The 25,611-nt window shown below is 26.1% G+C and overlaps 1 protein-coding gene across 1 annotated transcript; it reads left to right on the forward strand.

Annotated features, from left to right (window-relative positions):
- The first annotated feature begins 7,460 nt into the window (after positions 1-7,460).
- On the forward strand, positions 7,461-21,345 carry LOC136969847 (nuclear receptor ROR-beta-like). The gene is made up of 4 exons (XM_067264135.1): positions 7,461-7,627; positions 8,185-8,262; positions 12,900-13,044; positions 19,285-21,345. Exons 1-4 carry the CDS (start codon positions 7,610-7,612, stop codon positions 19,965-19,967), a joined length of 924 nt encoding a protein of 307 aa, XP_067120236.1. The 5' UTR covers positions 7,461-7,609; the 3' UTR covers positions 19,968-21,345.
- The last annotated feature ends 4,266 nt before the right edge of the window (positions 21,346-25,611 follow it).

Here is a 25,611-nt window from a genome sequence, read left to right on the forward strand (position 1 = left end):
AATGAATTGTGTATGACGATCAAAGATATGTTATTACTAAATAATAAATTATTAATGCATAGACTAGCCCGATATAAAAAACACAACATAACAAATCGACTCGAAGTAGATCAAGAGAAAACGAATTCTAGAAGAATGGTCCATTAAAAAATAATTATTTAATTGTATAAATCAAAAATATATATTCATTTAAGAATCGATGTAGGGCTTCACGTGTTATACATCTGATAGAAAGTAATGGAGTAAGATCTATAACGTCTAAAAAATTGAATTTAGCAAGGTTATAAGTCGAATTTATTACAGATTATTTTAATTGTATTATTTAACACAACTTTATCTGATATTTTATACATTTTTATAAATTAAATCGCCTATTTTCGTTTATAAAACGTGGATTTTAATTTAGTTTTCGCTCTTTTTTAAACTTAAATTTAAAGAAAATAAATAAATTTTAAGTTTTAAAAAGGAAAAGGAAAAAAAAAAAATGATTAAGAGTCAACTCCGAAAACTCAAGTTAATAAATTATATTAAGGGTATTTTCATTGTTGGATTGTATTTACCTTTCAGCTTCTTCTTTTAATATCATTGTTTGTTCGACCGCATAAATTGCAACGAAGTAAAATAAGAAAGACCTATATTTACTCAATATTAGCCGCAGGATATCCATGCAATTCTTTGCACCGAAAGCAATAAAATAAGATAACAGTGTGGGAAATTTAACCTGTCGGCACTAGTGTGTACACCCGATCACAACACTTCCTACAGAGCCGTTTTTATATCTTAATTTATATCTCCTAATAGGTTTTACATCACAGAAAAAAAATGTGTAATATATCTAAAGCCTTCCGTCTACCATTTATAAATTTTATCTCTCATCAATTCAGTTATGTATTCGTATAATTAAATAACAAAAGCTCTGGGATATCGAGTCATAAATTAGTGTTGGAAAGACCGGATCTTGTAATATTTTTATTATAGGAATTTGGCATGGAAAAAAATACTTAAATTTATATTTTATTGCAAAGTATAGCTTAATCCACTATGATTGCATTTATATGTTAAGTATTCCCTTGATCTATTATCATTTGGAAAAATGTTAAGACGATGTTTCTTCATCCGTTGTAACAGTACTTTATACGTCATTTCCGGTAATTTTTCACGCAACCATTCTTCGTATTTTCAGACTGTAGAAGATATCATTGGCTCTTCTCTCGTTTACTTTTTTAAAATACTTACGTCTCATTTGGAATTTAGAAACTTTTTACACGCTAATTTTTATATGTCAAGGCATTTTTGAGACGTTCCTCATATTGCAAATTCATTTTATAATAAGATACTGGGACTTAAATGTTAGATTCGACCAGAATAATGTTACACAATTGGCTCTTAAAAATGACCTATTCCTTATTGAAAAATGTCATTAATATACTGTTTTAAATGTTGTACATGTAATGAAAATCTTTCCGCTCCCAATAGACAAATGATAAATATCCTAGCAAATAAAATAATATCAGTCCACGCTTGGTCAGTCGACCTTGTCACCGAGTGAATATGCAGTTAGAATCAACGGACATACGATGGAATTTTGTTCGTACGGTAGCATTATAACTGTATGATCTCATTTTCCTGATTGATTTATGTCCCGGTAATTTTGCAGTTCATTCAATTATAAGTTTGACGAAACTCAAAAAGTATCTTCCTTTTTTCAAAACAGAAAGTCTCTAAGGATTGTTTTTCTTGGAATGAGATTCATGGTTATTGGAGCACGAGATGCTCGAAATTCCACTTACATTTTCTCCATTTTCCCTCCCCTCTTCTCTCTTGAACAGATAAAATTTATCTAGACAGCGGTACAATTTTCTAATACACGTTTTTTTATTAAAGAGTTTTGCAACAATTTTTTCTACTTATTTTTAATATTAAACAATAGAACTTTCAATTTCTTGCACCAAAAGGTCGTACGTTACATACGGCATATTATGTGGGCGAAAGGAAAGAGAGCTATTGTTAAAATGAAGAGTGTTGTCTCCGAGACAATCCTAGTGACACAAATAAATGAAGAACTGACCCTTATAACTAGGGGGGCGGAAACACAATACTGATTAGCCTCATGTCCTATCTCTTGTAAATCCTGTTACGGATCTTCTGGTAGATCCAATTCTAATTAGACAATTCAGGTTTCCTCTATACTGTATTATCACGTTGGTGTTAATTAATTATGCATTATTGTGTTAATAAAATTATAATAATTATAATTAAAAAGATTTTTACGCATAGTTAACATATTTCTAATAATACATCTTAAGCGTATGATTAGTGTTGAAGATTTGGCTGCGTTAATGTTATATAAATAAGCATATATATGTATATATAACTACAATAATTTTAAGCTAGAAAATAGTTTAAATTTTAATTATTTTATTTTTATTTTTATTCTGTACTAAATATGCGAGCAAAGTCTTATTGATATTTAATATCATTAATTCAACGAGGTCCAGTGTTAACTATAACCCCCGAAAGATCAATTGGTTATAGTTTATCTGACACTGAAGAAGGAGAAAATTAGTTTTTTTTTCTTTTAGAATTTTGAAATTATCGTTTCACTTTCACGCTTGTACACACAATGACATTGAACAATAAACAAAAAATTATTCTTTCATTGAATATATTTCAATATGTATAGATTTTTTTATCATTTAACACGCTATTTAAGTAGGAAAAGTGTATCAATTATTGATTATTATATAAATACAAATGCAATTTAAATGTATATAAGGTTATATTCTATTAAATATTAATAATAATATTTCATTTAGTAGCTTATTGAAATCAGTTTATCATTCGTTGTTTCTTCATTCGGTTTATCTATTCGTCTCTATTGTTTGCTAACTAGCAGAGTAAGTCATCTATGACCTCAATAGACATTTACTTCACGATTCATTTAAGTCCACCTTCAATAGACACGATATCTACGAGACTGACCAAGCTGTAAGGTAAAAGTTATCCTTTGGTTATAAACGGAAGAGCATTAAAAATTCAAATTCCGTTTACAGAAAATCCTAAACATGTCTAGAATAAGAAAACAAAGGAGATCTTGTAGGGTCGAAGAAAACAACCCAGTACTTTACCACAATTTAATTACAACAGGTCGTTTAAACATCACAATACCTTTGATTTATAAACCTAATGATACGTTCTCCCATTTCTATTCCGTTAAGGAAGATGCTACATAATTATCTGCGGTCACCATAATTGGGCACACTACTGCTATACCATCCCTCTGACGTGACTTGGGAGGGCCACTAACTGCTTCTTTCATTATTATTTAGCAACGTTTTATTTTTAGACTTATTTTTTAACGGTTTAACGGGAGAATAGCTTAGAAAAAAACCGAATAAAAAATAAAAAAAACTCTCGCTAAAGTTAGGTAACATGAATAGTGCAGGTGAGAGATGAAAGTGACGCATGTGGTTGACTTCCTGTGACAAGGGTGAGCGATGCCTCGGGCCCTGTCGTCTCCATCGCTAGGCAGGTAGGTCAAATCTCCCAAGCTCTGGTTCTGACCTGGATTTCAGTAGTGGATAGTCATAGGGCGACCCAGACTAGTTGGTGAAATCTCTTTGCTACAGTCAGTGCTTGGATGCGGTACGCTCGATGAGGATGATAAAAATGAGGATTAGTTTAAGTTGAGAAAGTGGTGTTGGATAGTTTATCACCTGTTTGAGAGGTGAGTGCTTAATTTAGCGCATTATCAATTTTGTGATTCTAATGCTTTTAAAAGATGATCATCCTATCCCTCTTAAAGAACCGGTTTAAATTGAGTGAACTAGTTATAATAGTGTGTATAACGTGATATAAAAAAAATCAAAGTTGCAGAACCGTTATAGTGGATAACGGCCAGAAGGCATCTAATCTTTTTCTAAGTGATTGATGCTACGATTTCGAGCAGGTGTGTATTTGAATGAAAAGAAGCAGGTGGAAACATTTCAACGGTTTGGAACCGCTTTGTCTGAAGCCCTAGGTGAACTGATAAAACTAATGGGAGGATCTCGACTTTTAGAAGTCGTCTTTGCCAGTCCAACTAGAAATTGTCCTAAAAAGCATTCCTCTGTGTTCTTATTATAAAGAGAATTAAAAATATATATATATATATTTATTTATTTAAGTGGATTAGAATATTTACTTTCTCATCTCCGCATCTAAGTCACTATTTTCATACGCGAGATCGTGTATAACGCGCGACTGTAGTAAATTACTAATCTAAAAAATTAAATTATAAAATTCTAGATGCTTTAAATAATACATAATAAATACACTATTAATCAACACTTCAACATATTTTAAAATATTAGTATTACATGGTAAAGTGTATAGATGCACAGTACATGTTACGTATTATTAAATAATAATGAAAATCGTTTAAATTTTACTTTTTTCTGAATTAATAATAGTATTTGCACAATAATACATGCCAACATTTCATTATACTTCTATACTAAAATGTTATTGCTGAAAGTAAAATTTAATTATGCATAAATTTAAAAATTATCATAAAATCAATGATATTTATTTTAAAATAAATTTACACGCAAATATTAAAATAAAATATAATTTAAATATGTTATATTATGCAATTATATAGGCTCTAAAACTATAAAATATCACGATATATTTTGCATTTATTTAACAATAATTGTAGAATTCACATTTAACATTTTATTACTATAATTAAGTTTTTTTTTCTACAAATTTAATTCCATGTTTACCATTAATGTAGCATTATTTAGACCTTAAAGTTTAGAGTAAAAGTATACAAGTTTTGAATTTTTTTTTTACTCATGTACCATTATTTTACAATCATTTTTAATACTTTAAACATCGATAAATTCGAATTTTTTATTCTTTAACATCTTATATGTTAAATATTACATTAAAAAAAGCATGTTAAGATGTGGATTTATATTTAGAGAAGTCTTCCCAATCCTCATAAAGATGACAAAAGTTTTATATTGTTTTAGTATCTAGAATTTAACAAATCATCTAAGTCATTGTTAACATCATTTTATTGTTTAATTTATGAATCTACATATTTAATATCCTACATATTAATATATACACACTACACACACACACACACATATATATATATATATATATATATGTGTGTGTGTGTGTGTGTGTGTGTGTGTGTGTGTATTATATTCATTTATATAGTATGTAATTTATACATTTATTTATTTTTGTGTGTATATTACATATGAAACAATGTTATGCACCATAAAATACTATAATATTTCATATATAACAAGAGTAAACATCTGGTTATATTAAATTAAATTAAGAGTTTCTCGAAAAATTACTTTGAATGGTGGAAATGATTTTTTCTAACCTAGTTTCTCCCTTCGATTCTCATTAAACACAAAACTGACCCAAATGTCTTCTTCTACAACCGAATACTCGTGACGTCATGAGCAAATAGTAAGCGTGATTGGTTAAAATATTTGGTTGGAAACACCTGCTTCCATACACCTGCTTAATATTTAAAATACCGTTATAAACAGAAAGGAAATTGCTATTATTTTTTTAAAGTCTAAATTTGATTACATTTTATCAATTAACGGTTTAATCTGTAAAAGAAATAAACAATTTTTTTAAAAATTTTTATGAATATTTTACGAGATAATTTAATATAAAATACGAATATATTCTATTATAATTTAATTTAAAAATTCTACTTAATTTTGTTTTTAAAAATTAAAAATGATAAATTATATTATTAATATATAAATTAAAGATAATTCAAGAAAATGAAATAAAATTATAATATCATTTTCTTTAATTGTTGAAATAGAATGTTATAATGTATTAAATTTTCCATTTTAACAATTAAAAATATTAATTGAAACTGAAAATTTAAATAGAACCGAAATCGATTGAATTCAAATTTTATTTTATTTTTTTATTCTTTGAAATAGAAAACTTAAATTTTCTATTTAATTGTTACAAAAATAAAGAAATTAAATTATTTATTCAAAACTAGAAAAATTAATATTTGTGTAATTTCCGTTTTAAAAATGTTAGCTGTCATTTTTCTTGGCATGTATTATTATTTATTGTTGCTAATATATATTTTTTCGAAGTGTTTATTCAGCATGCGAAACTGTTGCACGTCTTAAAAGCTGTAATGTAGGTCTACAAATAATACACGCAGCAGTCTATCTATAGTTTATAGTCTATATAGAGTTGGTAGGATGAATAAACAGTTTTTATTTAAATGCTTTAATAATTTCAAACTTAATGCGCGATACAACTATGAAATTATTTTAAAAAATTAGTTTTAATACGTACTGATTTATAAAATATTGTTTAATATACAATTATAATTTTACTATTAATAAAAGGCGATAAATTAATATTTTAAAATAGTCGTAATAACTATAACACGTTCATTACAAAAGAGAAATTTCATTTTCTATATACAAAATTAAAATTTCAGATATTAATTTTTGTATTTGATATAAGGAAATTAGCAATTTTAATTTATATACTGTATATATATGTATATATATATATATATATATATATTTAATGTTAATTTAATTTAATAATTGATAGGAACAGGTTCAGTTTATGATTTCTTGAAATTTATTTAACTTATATCCACGCTTCATTTTAATTTATATTATGGGTGATGTGATCGAGTTAGAGTTTAAGCCAATTACTTGGTTAATATTTTGGTATCAGAACAACATTGCATATGACAGCTCTATTGGCACCACCCCATTTCGAGGCCAGATTGCTTCGGGTAATATTATACAACTTATCTAGCAAAGAAGATCGCCTTGAAAAGTACAGTGCCCTTACTTTAACAGTCCATAAGTGACCTAGAAAATTTACAAAAGGAGACAGTAATAACACATTCGATCATTTTCGCTAATTTGCCATGTTCTTTTTATATATATATATATATATTGGGTTAAAGCAGCGAAAGTGAAAGATGTGAATCTGTTTAAAAATAAATTTAAAACAAGTTACGATTGCGTGTTTGGAACAGAAATTATTAATTGTTTTTACAGACTAAAAGTAAATATTACAGACGTTATACGAATTTTTTAAGTATTGTCAATGATGAAATTTCTTTGAATGCTTCATTAATGCTAAATTTAGAGAAAGGGAAAGTGTTTTAAATAGAACATTTTCTTTAATTATACCTCAGTTTACGGATTAGTACGTAGCACAAAGTAGATGTAGGGTGTAGTCGCATTGTCATGGTCTGAACAAATTACCTTGCGGCGTATCAACAGTCCTTGAACAAAAATCAACTCCAATCGAAGGTCTTTGTTACACTTCCCGAATAGAGAAGGAAGACTTGATACAGGAATGGTGAAAGTGGTGGCAACCCAGCAAAACGTGTGCAATTTGACGTCACGAGACCTTGAGCTGTAACATTTTTATGGTTGGCGAAACCGGCGAACATCTCATACCGTTGTACACCTGCTGTCCAGCTAGTGAGTGGTTCTTTTTGGCTACAATGTGGATTACTAGAATGACTCTCGGGTGGCAGTAGTGTGTTCGCCAAATGTTGGATCTTCGTCCGTCTTACGTTTGAATGGCTCCCCTTTTAACGGTAATTAATACATATTTAAATGACGAAAATTAATTGACAATTACGCACTTAATCACTAAGATTCGGGATTCGTTATAGATTATCTTTAAATTTTTTATTTTCTTAACTCTTAATTGCGTATTGTAAATGGTAGATTTAAGAGAGTAGAAGTTAATACGTAGTAAAGTATCAGGATTAAACTGATAATATGCGATATTTGCTATTATATTGCTAAAGATAATCGTTAATATAATATCGATAATGATATAAGCGCGATTAGTTTGATTTTAGACTGATCTACCTTGATATTTAGAGTGATTTAATTGCTATCAGCGCTATTTGAAAGCCAATTTAAGTCTTAAGTTAACTAAAACGTTAGTAAATCATTGCGTCTAGGTAAATTTCATACTCACTTTGTATGTATAATGTTTACATAAACGTATTCTCCCAGACAAACATTTCTCTGTATAGAACTAAAATAGTTTACTGTAAGTCATGTGTGCATGTATTCAGCATACAGATAGCTTATTATCTTCTGTGGTCTCTCTTTAATAAATCTAATGACATTTATTTTATAGATGAACCAATTGTGTAAGGTGTGTGGTGAACCTGCTGCAGGTTATCATTTCGGGGCCTTCACCTGCGAAGGTTGTAAGGTGAGCATTGTATTTAAAATATATTATAATCCAAATAAGTATAAATTTTATAGATCATAATGTATTAATAAATTAAATAAATTTAACATAATTTTTAATATAAATTTCCATCTCGTTAACGGATTTATTTCCTTTATTTCTCCTTAAATTTTTGGTTAGTGTAAAGATAGTTTGATTTAAAAAGTATTTAAGTAGCTTGTTAACGTTTTACTTTATATATTTTTTGCAAAATTTAAGAGGGAAAAAATATTACTTCACTAAGATCACGTTAATTATAATGATATTGCACAAGATTAATAGTATTTTAAGTAAAAAATAGAAACAAGTCTTGCAAAATATTATAATGTCTGTTATAATCCCTAACTTTATTAAATGCTTTTATATTAAACTTACCAAACAACCCTTAAAAATTTTTGTTTTTTTAACCTTGCTCATCTTAAGACGAAAGGCATTTTATAAGAAGAAAAAAAATAGTTGCACGAGATATTTCTTTATCCGAATAAGGACAGAAAATTCTAAAAAACGATTGTCAATTCGAAAAATAAATTCCCCTGGCGAGAAAAGTGCGTCATAAATATAGACTACTTTCACTTTAAATAACATCTGTCAAAATAGGAGGTCATACAGGAAAATGTCACAGCAAACATGCTATACTAAAAAGATGAGTATCTAGAAGATGCAACAGAGATCACGAGGGGGCACTGTTGGAATTTTGACCCCTAGAAGCACCATATTGTACTAAAAGATCAGTGTTACAAAAACACATCACGTCTCGTGGCTAGCGGCATATGACCTCACTGCTCTGACCCCAAGCTCACCTGTCAGGTATCTGGCTGGGGGAAATTTATGGCTATCCCTTAACACTTCTTCCAGTCCTGTTCAGTGCAATATTTGTAACTGGGTTAACATTATTCAAGTAAAATGCGCGACGAACTTATTACTCCATACTGAATCTGTATTTAGTAATTTAGAATGACTGAAAATGGGTTGCTACTGTAGATGTCCTCGATGAAAGAAAAACGAGAGTGACTTTTTTTAAAAACATTCCTCTTTTCGCTAAGCTGACATTTTAGAAATTTATTTTCAAGTTGTTCCATTAAATCAGGAGACGTGATAGGAAAATTTCACTTTAATCAAATTTATCGCACGACGTTGTTTTAATTTAATTGAATATTAATTAAATTTTCATATACAAAAGGCATGATAAATCCATTAATGCTTTTTAAAATATTTATGATTTAAATTTAATTTAGGTCCTGATTAAAATATCATTTAGTTCATTTAATATTTAGAGTATGGAAGAGCTTCAAATCTGTTATCTGAAGCTATTAACTGAACGACTTAGTCTACTAAAGTTTTTTTTTTTTAAACGTTTCGATGCATTAAAGCTCTAAAACTTACTAATTTAAGTGTTTAAATATAATTAAATCTTTCAAAAAAAGCCTTCAATTTATTAAATATTTAAGTTTTTAAATATTTTCGTATTTATAAACATAGAAAATTGCATCGTTCTCTTAGTCAATTCTGAGTTTTGGAGTAAAGCCAAAGGTAAAGAGAAATGGTTAATTTTCTCTAAAGTTAATTTTGTTATTTAAAATTTATAATAAACAATCTATCGAACGACTTCAAGGTTGTAATTTGTGAAAGGGAAAACGGTAGAATGATATCATTGATGGCACAGTTGATAAGAAAAAGTAAAATCACCTATCAAAAATTTCAACTCAACTTCTTTGACCTACTTTTCCACAAATCGTGCTATCAAATCATCATTTATCTTCCCATTGGAATTTATTTAAGATATATATATATATTTTTCTTTATAATTTCAAACCTTGACCAAAACTAAACAATATGAGGTCAAATAAATCATATTTATTGACTAAGAAACAATAGAATCAAGTACAATCCTTACTCGTCCTGATTTTAATATATTAAGCTTACGAGTGTATAATAGTACGGTACGATAACACAGTAAAAATGGGGAGAGGAGAAAGAATAAAAAAAAAATAAACATACTTAAAATTTAATCAATCTTTATATTGTTATAATTCATACTTTGATTGCATAGTTTGATAGGCAAAAGAATTTTATTAATTATAGTTATATCCAGTTTAGTAATTAGTTTCTACCTTGTAAAAAGAATTTGTAATAATTATACCCGCTCTCCTTACTACGTAATTAGAATTTATATTCTAAACATCCTTTTTAATCATTTTATAAATCAGTATGAGTGACGAATTCGGGTCATTTATACTTACATACCATCGACCTTTAATCTTTGACTTCTAATGGCGTCTTTCAGGTAGTCAATGTGTGTCAGATTCGTGGCAGCTGTCACTACAATTGGCCCTTTATTATTAAAATGATTTGATAAAAAGATTTGCATTAATATAAACATGAATGAGGGAAAAATAGGGGAGAAGGATACAAAAAAAAAGAAAAGATTTTTCCGTTAGATTGGTACTGCTTTGCAATAATAATAATAACAGTTGATATTATTGATAATGTATGTCAAATTATAGTCAAGGTAAGTTTATTCAAAGTTAGTAGATTTATTATATGCCTCTATCAACACGAATTATATTAAATTACTTTGTAGTTAGCTACAAAATTCATCATTAAATGTCTCATGTAGGCGTTTATCATGATTAATATTTAGAACAGCATACATGAAAATTTAATGAAATATTAGTCAAGTAAAATAAATCTGTAATAAATTTATTTATAGTCGACTTAAAAGTTAAAAGTATTTCGAATTTTTAAAAAAAACGCATTAAATAACTGAATTTTGAATGGGAATTTTAACACAAAAACTTGGCTCAATTTAATTTTTAACCATTTAAAATTTAAATTTTAATATTAGAAAGTGGAATAAATGAAAGAAAGTAGTTTTTGCCAATTTTTTATTTTTCTTTGCTTTACTTAAAGACCCTCGTGTGTCAACTTCTTACATACCAATGGACATCTGGGACAATGACATTACAGAAGCAACAGCATTGTTTAAAGTACTTTAGGTCATAGGCTAGAAAATAAATAAAAAAATGTTTAGAAAGGGATGTCGAAATTGACTGAAAACTGTGTAATTTTAGAATAAAAATCCTCAGGTATAAGAAAAGTATTCATTAATATTAAACTTGTACCGCATAAACCCTTGAAACCCATTATGTTACACCCGCAGAACCCCTGTTGTATATGATATAACTACATATTTTAAGAGGTTTATCTTCGTCAACATTGGCAAATTTATGCAAATATATTGCATAACTAGAGATATTATAACTTCACAAACTATATAAAGCTGTTATATACTAAATAACTATATTCACATCAAGATAAAAATGTTCAAACACGAACTTTTAAACCACTTATTTAAGATTTTCGTACGCGTTGTATCATAATTTGAAAATCTTCATTTATCTTGTTTTTTAAGCAAAATTACGAACTCTAAATAAAGATGCTTACGTTAGACTAGTCAATAATCACGCGTAGCATCTCTTTTTAGAACATTTGTTAAGCTCACGTCAATAAATAACTGTACAGATTGATGTTCTGTCTAACCTAGTGTCAAAATTTAAGCATTTATCAAAGGAATGGTAAGAGAGAAGCGAGAATTTTCTACTTATAAATCCTTCCTTTAAAAATAAAAAGAAAAATCATAGTAATTTTTAAATAATGATTTTGTATATAATTAGAATGTGACCTTGTAACCTCAATTTTCAACCCTCGCTAAGATTTCTGCACTTATTACCTAAGTTTAGGTGTGGAAATATCTTCCTATTTTGTTATGGGTGTGTTTTTTGTAGCACGGATCTTCAGTGTTTACATTTTTATTTAAAATTAATATATGCTTCTAGTACACGGGCGCTATATATAAATCCAAAAGAATATTAAATAATCTAGAATAATTATCAAATATAATTTAATAACTCATTGGTTTTAATATATTTAAGTTTAATATAATATTTTCTTAATAATTAAGGTTCTTTATCATACTATAATCGTGTAATTTGAATGATTTTAAGTGGCATATTCGGAAGTAATTTTAATGCTAAATTAATAATAATGTATAGAAATATCTCCAGAAATATTCTAAATTTTAATTAATTAATTATTACTTTCTCTACCAAAAAAATCTAATAGAAAAAGAGTTTAATTTAATTTTTTACTCGTGTTTTAAACTAAATTAAAGTGTGATTAATAATAATAATAACTTAAATTTAATTAAATAATAAACAAAAACAAAAATTTAAATGTTCATTTTCGATAAAAGTAAATAAAAATTAATCAAATTTCATTATTGCAATTTAAAAAAATTTTTTTAAACGTATTTAAATTATTTCTCAAAAATAAAGAAAATTAAGTAATTATCTCATTGTCAATAATACGATTTTTAAATATAATTATTTAAGCATTTTAATTTCAATTTATATTATTATTTGAATTTAATACCACATTCAGATTTGCGTGTTATCAAATACTTTTATATGAATTATTCAAAAATTCCCTTAAGTATATTCTAAGTAATAATTGTTTTAATACGAAGAAATTTATTTTTAATATTTAAATAAAATAATATAAAAATATTTTAAAACTTAAATAATTAAAAATGTTTAATAAATTTGTTACTTTTCTTACAGTCATTTTTTGGAAGGACCTATAATAATTTATCAGCGTTAGGAGAGTGTAAAAACAATGGCCAGTGTGTAATTAACAAGAAAAACAGAACATCGTGTAAAAGTTGTAGATTAAAAAAATGTCTTTTGGTAGGAATGTCAAAGAGCGGTAAGTTAATGTATTGTTTTAAGTTCCGCTTAATTGTACTAACAAGATCCAGGTTTCGATATTTTAAAGATAAAAACACCAACATCAATTTCCAAGTAACTTAAATGAGGGGTTGTAAAAAGAGTATCTCATGTTTGGCCCATATCACATGTATATATATATAAGTTACCTTTCACGCATCATACTAAATCTCCGCACGCCTTTAACAGTATAATATTTTTTCCTCTATGTTTTTTAATGAAGACAAGAATATATGAGCGAAAGTAAAGTTGAAACTAGCTATCTGTATACTATATAATTTAAAATCGCAAAGAAACGCCTAAATCAAGATGTAGGTGGGAAGATAAGGCGATAAGTATAGGAAAAAAAAAAAAGAAATTCTTAACTGGATTATAGTAATGTTCCAAGTGTGCATATGTGTGATATTGGTAGAGAAATTTTAATAATAATTTAAAGAGTAAAGAGAAAAATATCCTTTATACTTCTTTAATTTAATCAATTTTAAATAAATGTAAACAAAGCATTTAATTAAACAAAACTCGAATTTAATTCGTTACAAAGAAATAATAATTGAGATCTCAATGTATTTTAAGTACAAGTCGTGTTCTTGATTCGAAAATTCAATTAAATCTGAAATAAGTAAAGCCCTTTTTTTGGGGTTAAATAAGATAAGTGTAGACAATGGAAGGTGGGTTAAACATTCAAATTATATAAATAATTGAATCAAAAGTTATCATTCAATTACTGACATTAGTTAGATTTCCATTACGTTAAAGTTGATCGTGATGAGATTCTGTCATTTTAAAATTGTTCTCTTTGCATTTAAACTAGATCTAAATTAGGCTATACAAGATGGGGAGTTGAATTAGTAAAATACAACATTCATCATCTTAAAACGTGAATATCATTAAAACTGTTGATTCATCAAAAGATATTAAATTGTTTTTCAAATGTAGGAGTATGCTTGAAATATTTTCATAACTTAATAATGTAGTAAATTTTCCTTTTTTATTTTTAAAAGTAACAACTACAGAATTATACATCTATATACTATATTAATCCGAATTTAAGACGTATTCTCACCCTTAAAACAGTGTGGAAAAAGTTGGATAACCCCCTTTTTTGAGATGGGATTTTCAAAGAAAATTAAATGTTAATTCGATGTGAATTTAATTTAAAATAATTAATAAAGAATAAAATTATTAATAACATATTTAATATAAAGTATAATTAAGAGAAAATACATTTATTTTTATTTTTATTTTTTAATCTTATGAGTTACCTCGATTTAAGAGCAATTCCGTACGTGATAAAGTGCATTTTAAATTCGAAGTAATGCAGTATTAATTATACAACCATTTTTATTCAATTAAACACACCTGTATAAAGATTTTTTTAAATCATTATTATTCTAATTTTTGCATAATCTATTTAACAAGATAATGTGTTTTTACTTAGCATTGTCTGAATAACGTATACATATAAAATAAATGACTTCGGTTTTTCTTTTTTTCTTCTGTTTAATATATTTCACTCGCCTTTATAATAATTATCTTAACTTGTTGACATTGTAAAGCCGAATAATAAATATGTCACGAAAATTTGTTAATAGAAAAATTAATCGTTTAGCTTCTAAAATTAAGGTTAAAATAAATAAATAGGTGAAATGTTCTCGCCTTCTTTCTATTGTTTGTAGGTATTATCTGCCAAATTTTGCAGCTGTTCTGCAACCATTAACTTAGTGATAAATTTAGAAATAATATATAAAGTTATCTACGATATTAGAAAAAATTACAGCTTAAATAATTAAGTTATACGTAATTTTTTAAGTATGGCGAGAGGTAGAGTTTTCGATTAGTTACCTGCAGGTTATAGTCGAACACGAGAGATTCAGAACTAAATTATCTGTCGATAATGATCGTAAAATATTGAATTTATTTAATTATGTTTAAGAATCTTTCAGATTTGTCGGGAATATTATAAATAATCTTAATTATTTAAATATTTATGCATTATTTATATAAGGCTATTAGTTGTAAACGAACGCATTTAGAGAATTCGAAACTAAATTACTTATCGATAATAAGGTTAAATTGTATTTAATTAAGTTAAAGAAGCTCTTAAGTTCGCCAAGATTTTATAAATTACTTATATACAGAACATTAATTATGCATACTTTCAGATAAGTGTAGATAAAATAATCAAGATTTAAATTAGTTATGCGAGCCTAAAGGTACTAATCGAACGTAATTAAAGCATTTTCAAACTAAATTTGCTATCGATAATGACCATAAAATCGTAAATTTAATTGCGATTCATCTGTATTAGTTATCCTATTAAGTCTTGTAAGATTAATATAATAGGATAACTGTTGTTAACTGAGCAAGTATGTAAGATTGAGATAGAGGCGAGGAGGACTGAGATATAAAATGACCCCTAGATTATCTCTTCCTGTGGTAGGCCGAAGAAAGTTACATCGTAATTCCTGCAGGGATTTTAGAGAAAGAAGATAAGGTGTCATTTCTGACTGATAATGTATCAAACATGTTATATTGAATTGGATAATGGAACTCTAATCCTCTACATGCGTTAAATCAAATATTTCAGAAGCAAATATGGTGTGAATATACTTGCAGTAGACTTATAAGGTAATGAATTTCTAAGAGGGGTGATACACATTATATTCTAAGATAGGGGCATAATAAAAAGAAGCATATCAATATGGTTAATAAACTAATGGCATTCCAGACTTGAATATGATTATCATAAGAATTTATTTATCTATTTTATGACTTAGATATTGCATGAATGGTTAATTTTATCTACAGAATATTATGATTTTATTGTTTTAAAAAGAAAAATTATGTATAAATTTTACTACAAAATATACGACTCCATAGCGTATGTATCAAAACTATTTTATGGGGAAAAATAGGCTAAGACTGTTAATTTATTTCTTAATAGCGCTGAAAGTTACAGAATTAATATTTAGATTATAATTAATTAGAAAATTAGAATTTCACTACTTAATTATTATATCATTTTATCATATGTTCGAGATGAAGTAACGAATGTATATATACATGTTATGGAATTTTATGTTACAAAAGCTTCATATAAATTCATTAAACTGCATTAAAAGTTAAGTAATTAGATTAATTATTCCATACGTATTATTAGGTAATTAGTCCATTTGCTAATTTTATGAATTAGAAATGTTATTTTGTATAATTAATTTATTTTCGTCTTTAAATAATTTATTAAACGTAGAGCGTAGTAGCAATTTTTGTATAAAAATTGCGTAAAATTCTCTTAAAAATTATTCGAAGAATTAATTTTATTCTTATAAATTTACCTTTACATGTTTAATTTAAAAATACAATTACGCTACTGTAAAAGCTTAACGTAAATGCTACATGCGTACCACATCAATATTAGATTTAAAAATAATCTAAAGAAATTATCTATTTTATAATATACTTTTCCTTGTAGATATCAAAATCAATAATATTTAATAATATAAGTATAATTACTATAATTACAACACGCATTTTCCTATATACGTTCAATTTACTCGGATAAAATTACTTACAGTCTTTCTGGATACAAATATAACATATATTTTACACTATTTATATACAAAGAAGATAAATATAAATTCTTAAAACAGTTTTATATATCATATATAAATTTATATTGAGCTACAGAAGCACGTTAAAAATGCCTAAAAATTTCATATTTAGCTGAATAATAAGGTGTTATAACTGTTAATATAACATTAAAAATGTCTATTAATATTATAATTTATATTTAATTTCGTTATTAGTTGTGATTGCCTTATAATAATTTTAAAAATTTGCACCCTTCTTTCATCAAAACTTAGAAGTTTACACCTTTTGAAAATCAATACATTTATATACTTTACAGTAAATTAACATTATATAGAAGATATTTTATAAAATATATTTTGTATAATACGAAGAAAAAAAATAAAATTTAGCCTGTAAAAATTTCCTTCACTGGAATTGGGTTATAAATCTTGACGTAGATTGACCGCAGAAACCTGACTCTTAGAACTTATTTTATGGGTTTGTCTGAAATTGGTGGCCATTTTGCCCCTGAACATGATAATGCGTGACATATAGGGCCTTTTTACTCAATTAATATCCTAATAGTAATGAAATTGTCCACGTGTAGTTGCATGCGTATTTCCTGTTTGTTCATACGATCCGAATTCATTAGACCGTGTTTGGATCGGATATATACTTAGTTTCTACTTTGAAATTGCTTAATTAGGAACAATTTCGTCTTAATTTTAGTTAAAACTTTCTATTAAATGCATAAAATATATATAGTTTGGATAAAAGCACTTAAATAAATGCTATATGGTATATTTAAATTCGTCTACAGAAGAAAATTATGCTCTCATTTAGAATTTTGAACTTAAAAGAGTACCGTCTTTGAATTTTTATATATAAGATTGATCTACTGTATATACAGACAAACCTGTGAACAACGGTCACTGATGGGAACATAAAGAATGGTCGTTGTTGGGAGGTTATTTTGTATGCATTTTAAATAGAAACATTTCCAAAAAATGGTCGTTGTTGGGAGGTCTTGTTTTTGAAAGTTCGACTATATTAAACTGTTTAGAAAGAACGTAATTTTACACAGCCTATATATTACTTTATTAAAATACAATTTTATTGTGTATTACATGTGTAAATACGAATTAAGAAACGAAATAATACGATATAAAGACTGAATTAAATATTTAAAAAAATCTAAAATAAAAATAAAAAACTTTAACGTTAGAAAGTCTTGGTTATGATTTACATATTTTTTTGTTTTAAATAATTTTTATTTACTCTATTATTTTAGAAAATAGAACATTTATAAGCCCGAAGCTAAACTTGGTTATTTAGCCTTATCAAACGTTGAATATACACTCCTATTTTGCATAATTTTGAAAATACCTTGTAATAATCGGGTTGAATCAATGCTATCTCTCTGCAGTGTATCCTAATTTTCAAAGTCACAACATATCATAAATCATAATATATATTACAATAAGAGGCCTTCATGAAGTATACTTAAAGATACAGAGTTATAATTTCCGAATGCAAAATTATACTATTATTAATAGAGTTGTAAATAATAGTATATATTATAACATAAAGAAAGGCGAGCAAATTTATTTTTAATGGTGCTTTGTTCTTATAAGATGCTGAATATCAAAATTTTTGTATTATTTTAAGGAATTTTATTTTTCGGCTGTTATATATAACAGGGAAAGTATGGCGCCTTCCCCCAAGATTTTTACATTTTTGTCCTCAGAGAACTTTGAAATGTCGAAAAATGCAAATATAGTTGGGATTTTTTCCGTATGTATGGATTTTAGTGTGTGAGGGGGAGGAAAGGCATTTTTTTCACCTACTTTAAAGCTTAATACTTTCTGTACCTTTTGTCAAAAATTTCTGAAATTTGGCAGAGAGGTTTGTGTATTGGGGAAGAATATTTCTAGAAATTTTCATGAAAATCGGACCATTGCTTCGGGAGATATGGCCTTCACTCCCTTAATATCTCCCGAACCAATCTGAAGATTTAAGTGTAGTGATGGCAATTACTTAGATTAAAACAAAATAAATAATACCGGAAAAGTCAAGCAACAATGTTAACAGCTTTTGTTTTTTTAAGGATTTTAAAGTTTCGTATGAGATATTTTATGTTATTTTTTGAATGATAAATTGCATCAATTATTTTGAACAGGTTACAAATCAATTTGATCAGAAGCATTTTATCATCTTCATCTAAACAATGGATAAATATAGTAGTTTGTAAAATTATGCCCTTGTTATTTTACCTCGAATTATGTATACTTCTATAAATATCATAAATGATTCAGGTATAATTTTAGTAAACTAAATTGAAATCAATTTTCTTTTTAAACTCTTACGAAACTCTGCGACTTAATTACGATTAGATTTAAATTATTAACCGCGATATTGATCTAGTTTAGTAAATAAATTTAAAATTTTAAAAATATTTAAGAATTCTTCTGGGTTATCAATTTAACGATCAGTGTTAACGGCTTATTAGACACGCTAATATATTGTATATAATGAGTCAATTATGAATATTAAACAATGTTCGTAACTGGCTTTGAATAACAATGTTATAATCGTTTGTACTTTGAATGGTTTTAAATTACATATTTCTGTTATTATTTTCTTCTTGTAGGATCCAGGTATGGACGAAGATCCAACTGGTTTAAAATCCATTGTTTAATACAAGGCCAAGAAGACATAAGTACAAGGTTATCCGAACAAAACGCACTATCAAATGGGGATTTGCATCCCAATTCCAGGGCTTATTTAACACCTTATATTGGACATGATGGTGATAGTGATACGTCGAGTAAAAACGGTTCACAATCTTCCCCAGACGATGTCATCACTAAACACAATGTTGGACAGAAATCATCATCTAATGGTTATCTTCCAGACTCAAATAGTCCATCGTTCGAATGGAAAGAAAATGTGACATTTCCATTATCCGTATCAACTATGTCATCGATCAATTCGAAAATATTCCATACAAATAATAGCCCTTTATTAAATAAAGGTTATTCCAACGCATATCCAAGTGACTTTTTTCCATATGCTCAAAGATACATATTGGTTAATCCCATACCTCCCGTATTAAAATCTCCCACCGAGGGTATACCGTTAGGTATGGACTGTTTATCGGATGTATCGGATCAAGAGAAGCCAATGGACTTATCTGTAAAAAAGTCACCCATTCCAGAACCTGAATTATCCATCGATGAAGAAGAGAAAATTGAAAGTGAAGAACCAGTCGACGTAGTTGAAGAATGTACTACATTATCAGAGAAACCTCTAGATCTTACTAAAAAGTTGTGATATATTCACGTTGACATCTCCTGTACGTTTAAAAGCTAGACTCTGTACAGTCAAGCGATGAAAAGATATCAGAAAAAAATAATAATAATAATAATTCATCATAAATCAAAGACGTACTGAAGGAGATGTATCATATGCATTTATTATTTATGGTCCCATTTCGTACGGACATCAATATATATATATATATATTTTTTATTTGATGTCGAAGTTCAAGGCCAGTTTTTCACCAAGTGCTTTATTATGTGTATATCCAAGGTAACAATTTGTGAATTATTGCATTAAGTTCTTTCGCTTAGCGTAGAAAATGTGACAAATCACGTGGTTATTCGTGTCAGGTAAAAATATTAAGTGGAAAAAGATTACAAGTCTAATGCTGTGATGTAAAAATAATTACAGTCAAGCTATTTTTTTAGAGAGAGAGAGAGAGATAGAAAAAAAAATATATTTAGGGATATAATTTTTTCCCTAAATCGAATTAATCTAAAATTGTTATTGTTTTTTATTGTAAAAAATAATATTAAAAAATTAAATTAAGTCATAACAGCAATATATAAATATATTATATATAAATATATAAGAAAATAAGGACTAAATCCGTCCAAATTATCGGTTCCTTAATAAGGCCATAATTGTAATAACTTGGCAAAATTTACTTAACAACGTTTTATACAATAATTTTTCGTGTTTCTATTTATATATTCTAAAAAAATAAGCGTTTCTACTTAATATTTTCAACAAAAAAAACCTACTTAAAAATTAATAAACTGAACAAAATTTTAATAAAAAATATATGTGAGTCGAGTGATTTTATATTAAATCACTCTGCTTGAGTACAAATAATGATATCACCACATGTGCCTTCTCATACTAGTCTCGAAGTCAACATTTCTACCATGTTTTTTTTTTTTTTTTTTTGTTTTCCCTTCTCTCAATCTTCTTTAAAGATTGCAAACTTTAATTGTATAATAATTAAAAAAAAATAGAGAAATGTTAATGTTTTATTATTATTATTTGTTTAAAAAGTTACATGTAAAAAATTATATTGTAGTTTAAACTACAAAAAGTGGATACTAGGGCATTTTATAACAATTTAATCTCCACGATCTTCACAACAAATGTGATTCTTTTTACATAAGATATGTGGATACTTGTACTTCTTTTTAGTATATATATACATATATATATTATTTTTTTTCTTTTCTGAACTATATATTTTTTTATCAGGTTTCCAACACGTTGTATAATGTTTATATTAAAAAAAAGAAAGATACAATACATTCCATGTATTTATACTTGAGTGATCTTACAGATTTTACTACAATCAAACTTAAATGTAAATTTTTTTTTGTTTGTTTAATAAAAAAAAATGCCTACTGTTTTTAAATGTTCAGTGGAAAATTTAATTATATACACGCTTAAAATATTAATTTTTTTAAAGGAAAATACATTAAGGAGAATTAAATTAATTAATCTTCAACAGTCCTGAATAATTCCTTTATTTATATATTTTTTTTTCCGTATATTTTCATGTTAATTTGGCTGTTTTACGACATTTAAATCATTTCTAACTTGAATGACTGGTTTAAAACATTTCGATTAATGAAATTAATAGAGTCAAAATTTAGGTTAAGTATACAACAAACGTCATTCACTTTAATAATTTGAATATATGTAAATTAATCTTTAGTACTTCCTGGTTATTGAGCCCCTTAGGTTAACCAAATGGATCATCACTAAAACGAAAGGTTAAAAAGTCAAGACTACTGAGATAAATTGTAATTAAATCATATTCATTTATAGAAATAATTATATACATTCTTTTAATATATTTCAATGTAAATATTTTAATTTTAAGTAAAGATTTCCCTTTACTTAAGAGAAGGTTTACCTTTGAAAAATAAGGAAAAGAAAGACATTCATTCCTTTTAAAATGAACTTTTTATTTCAGTAGCGAGTATTAGTAAAATTAAATTGATGAATATATTACTTTAAATATTAATAAATTATCAAATAATTAATAAATCTTGACATATACAGTATTAACGTGCGAGTTTACAAAAAATTTCTGCATAATATAGAATTTTAATTTTTAAAATTTCATTAAAATTACAAATTGAATAAAGATTTTTTTCAAACTTTTAACAAAAATTATAAAATCTTTTAAAGAAAATTTACAATTTAACAAATTCTAGAAAAAGGTATTGTTGTAATTGAATACATTTCTTAAATTTCTAGAAAAATTATATCCTGTAAGAATTAATTTCTATTTCATTAAAAAAAAAAAAATACAACTGTAACTGAACATTTTTCAACGACATCTTCCAGTAATTGAATATTTTTTTATATCAATTTCTAGAAAATTATCATTATCCGTTAAACATTATTTGCAACTGAGTATTTTTGTTCTAGAATTCTAGAAAATCATTAAAAAACGAAAATTTGAACTCTAACGACATCATTTTTTTCTACGAATGTTATGCAAAAGATGCTTAAATTACGTGTATTAATAGATTATTTTAAAACTAAAATTTCTAAAAAAATGATTATTCCGGCATAAACCAATGACGATTAGAAACCGGTTTCTTCACAATATACAACAGTAGATTACCATTAACAAACATAGTTTCGTGGTGAATAATTGGTCTTATATGTCTTCTGAAGGTCTTCAGTCTCACGATTTTGTTAGAAAGAACAATGCACAATAGAAGTTGAATACATCCGCTGTTATAATAAAGTTCAGTATATTTTGATTCTTATGAAAGAAACTTTCTGCTAATAATCAATAATATGAGATTAACATAACATTGTTTATTTCTTAAGAATTTATTTTATTTTTTTATATAAAAATTTTAAAATCTTAACTTTAGATTACATTTTTTGTAAAGATTTAATGATTATTTCTCCTACTTTACATCACTCTCCTCTTAGCATCTCTTGTTAATCCGCATCTTTTTCTATAAGAAAAAGGGAATTTAAGGATAAAATTAAAAGTGAATTTACAAATTATTGTTCTAATTACATTTAAAAAAGAAGAAAAAGGCAATTTTATGTTCTTTTTCTATTTTTTATTTTTTTATTTTTTATTTTTTATTTTCTAGAAAACGAAATCTAATGATTTCTAAAGTACAGGTTTAGAAACTATGCCAACGATACAGAATAATAAGCATACAAAATTCATTTTCCCCACAAAAATTACGATGAGAAAATTAAAAAATATGTAAAAAAAAAGAAAGTAGAACATTATAACATTATCTCGTTATTTAATTTACGAAAATGCAATTATTTTAATTAATTAAATTAATAATGCAATGTATAAATATAATAACAATTTTTTTTCAAACTATAATGAAACTTTAGTCTAATTTAATTACGTTATTCATTAATTAATTATATTCTTATATTTATTACATAATGTTGGATCATTTATAGTAGCATTTTTGTATTATATTATTCATGAATAATGTGATAATGATACAATATGTATTGTTTCAATTTTTAGCCATTTAATCTCTGCTATATCTAAAATTACAATAGCAGAAAGCACTCGACTCAAAGAATTTATTAAGTAGTTCATAATTCTTTGAGTTAATTATATATAAATTCTATTTTTCTATTCTCTTCTATTTAATTCAATACTTAATTATTGTAATTAATGAAATATAATGTATATAATTATGTCATTTCACGTAAGTTACGCATATGTAACATTAGGAAAACAAAATTAAATTATTTAACGTTTTCGTGTAATTTTCATTTATAATTTATGTAATAAATTAAATATATTTTTAGTATTTTTAAAACATTTTAGAATTTTAATTAAATTTTAAAAAATTAAATTTTAAAGCAAATAACCACAAAAATTATATAAAAATAAGAAAATAAATATTAAAAAAATTAAATAGTAAACAAATAATAAAAATTTACATTAAAACACAATAAAAATCAATAAAAAAAAGTCAAAATTAAACCATTTTTTCCTCTAGTAAATGTTCTGAAAATTTACGTTTATTATTACTTATTTTTTTTTTCAAATTTAAAATATATATGTAGCATAATTTGCATAATTTATACTTAAACTAATTTTTTATACGTATATTTAGTAGTAAATTCAAAATGATAATGTATATCAAAGGTAGAATTTTTCCTCAGTAGAAGGGTAATTTAATGTAAGCATACTGACGTCAATTAGATGTGACATTGATGAACGACTCTAATATCTCTCGACTTATATTTTCTTCTAATTATGCAATCATCATTTTACCACGGCAAGACTATACTTTACTACCTTACCTTAAATTCGAAACATTAAGAGCAATATTAACTTTGACAAAATAATTACTTTAGTTATAATTTATATTTACTGTTACGTATATACATGTATATATACGTGTGTTCTATTATTATATACCGGAAGAAAATGTAAAATTTCTTTAAAATTTACTTTAATTTTATCACGTAGGAGCATACGTGAGCGGTCAGTTTATATGCTTTTAATATTCGCCAGGGAGCTATACTTATATACATTATGTAGGCGTAAAAATTTTATACAGTTTTTTCCTCTTTTTTCTTCCAAAATTTTGGAATTTATAACCTTTTTTTTCTGTTTATTTAGAACAAATTTTTGCATCTGTAGGACTGAAAATAGTCCTTTTACACAATCTGGAAAGTGTGGATCGTGTATAGTTCGCACCCCTGCTTTTAAAAATGGTTTTTGATGGAAAAACTTGGGTGATAATTATAAGTAAATATAGTTTTAAAGAATTTATTAAAGAGCGAACATTCTAATTATTATTTAAAATTAAGTATAATTAATAAAAAATTATAAAATAAAGAAATAATATAAAATTTTCATCAAATATGGGGTTTTGAAGACTTTTAGGTTATTCTGAAAAAATATATTGTTGTGATACACGTTAAGAATACCTCAAATTTAGGAACATCTCGAATTTACGAATATTCCGAATTTAAGATCATTCCTAATTTAGGAATACCTCGAATTTAAGAAGTACCTCAACTTCTGAAACGGGAAAAATATTTTTTAAATTCCAAAATAATGCGGTAAATAAGATAAAAAATTAATTTTTATTATATTTTCTTAAATTTAAATAATTATTTTGTATAAAATATATAAAACCTTTTTTAAAATTTTATATTTTATATACACAAAGAGGCATTCTTATGCGATTATAGATGTTTCCTGTTTTAAACTTGAATATATTATTATAAAGTTATGTTTAACGTGAGCGTAAATGTAGTATATATGCTTCAAATATAATTTTAACTAATTTATGTAAATTTAGATAATATTTTTCTATTCTTATTAAAAACAAAAGATATTTCCTGTATTTTTCCACTTTCTTCCTCATAACTTTATATAATGCATACATAAAAAAACACTCATGTATATGCAAGAGATACTTTATGTGTGTTTTATATATTAAAATTATCATCATAAAAGTTATTTTATTAATATTTCTAGGATCTTAACCACTGAAAAAGAACCTGAAAACTCCGACGAAAGGCATTTTATATACTTAAAAGTGTATATTTTTAAAATTATTTTAAAAAGTATATTAGTATGTTGTACTAAATTTGATTAAAAAATATTTATTTTTATTGTTTTTTAATACATTGTTTATCA

The sequence above is a fragment of the Centruroides vittatus genome, unplaced genomic scaffold (genome assembly GCF_030686945.1).
Source record: "Centruroides vittatus isolate TY-2023 unplaced genomic scaffold, ASM3068694v2 contig_1824, whole genome shotgun sequence".
NCBI lineage: Eukaryota > Metazoa > Arthropoda > Arachnida > Scorpiones > Buthidae > Centruroides > Centruroides vittatus.

What these genes read in the sequence shown, in the direction of transcription:
- LOC136969847 (XM_067264135.1), top strand. An exon ending in TCACCTGCGAAGGTTGTAAG is followed by an intron (nt 8,263 to 12,899) that starts GTGAGCATTGTA and finishes CTTTTCTTACAG; the next exon opens with TCATTTTTTGGAAGGACCTA. An exon ending in GGTAGGAATGTCAAAGAGCG is followed by an intron (nt 13,045 to 19,284) that starts GTAAGTTAATGT and finishes TTCTTCTTGTAG; the next exon opens with GATCCAGGTATGGACGAAGA.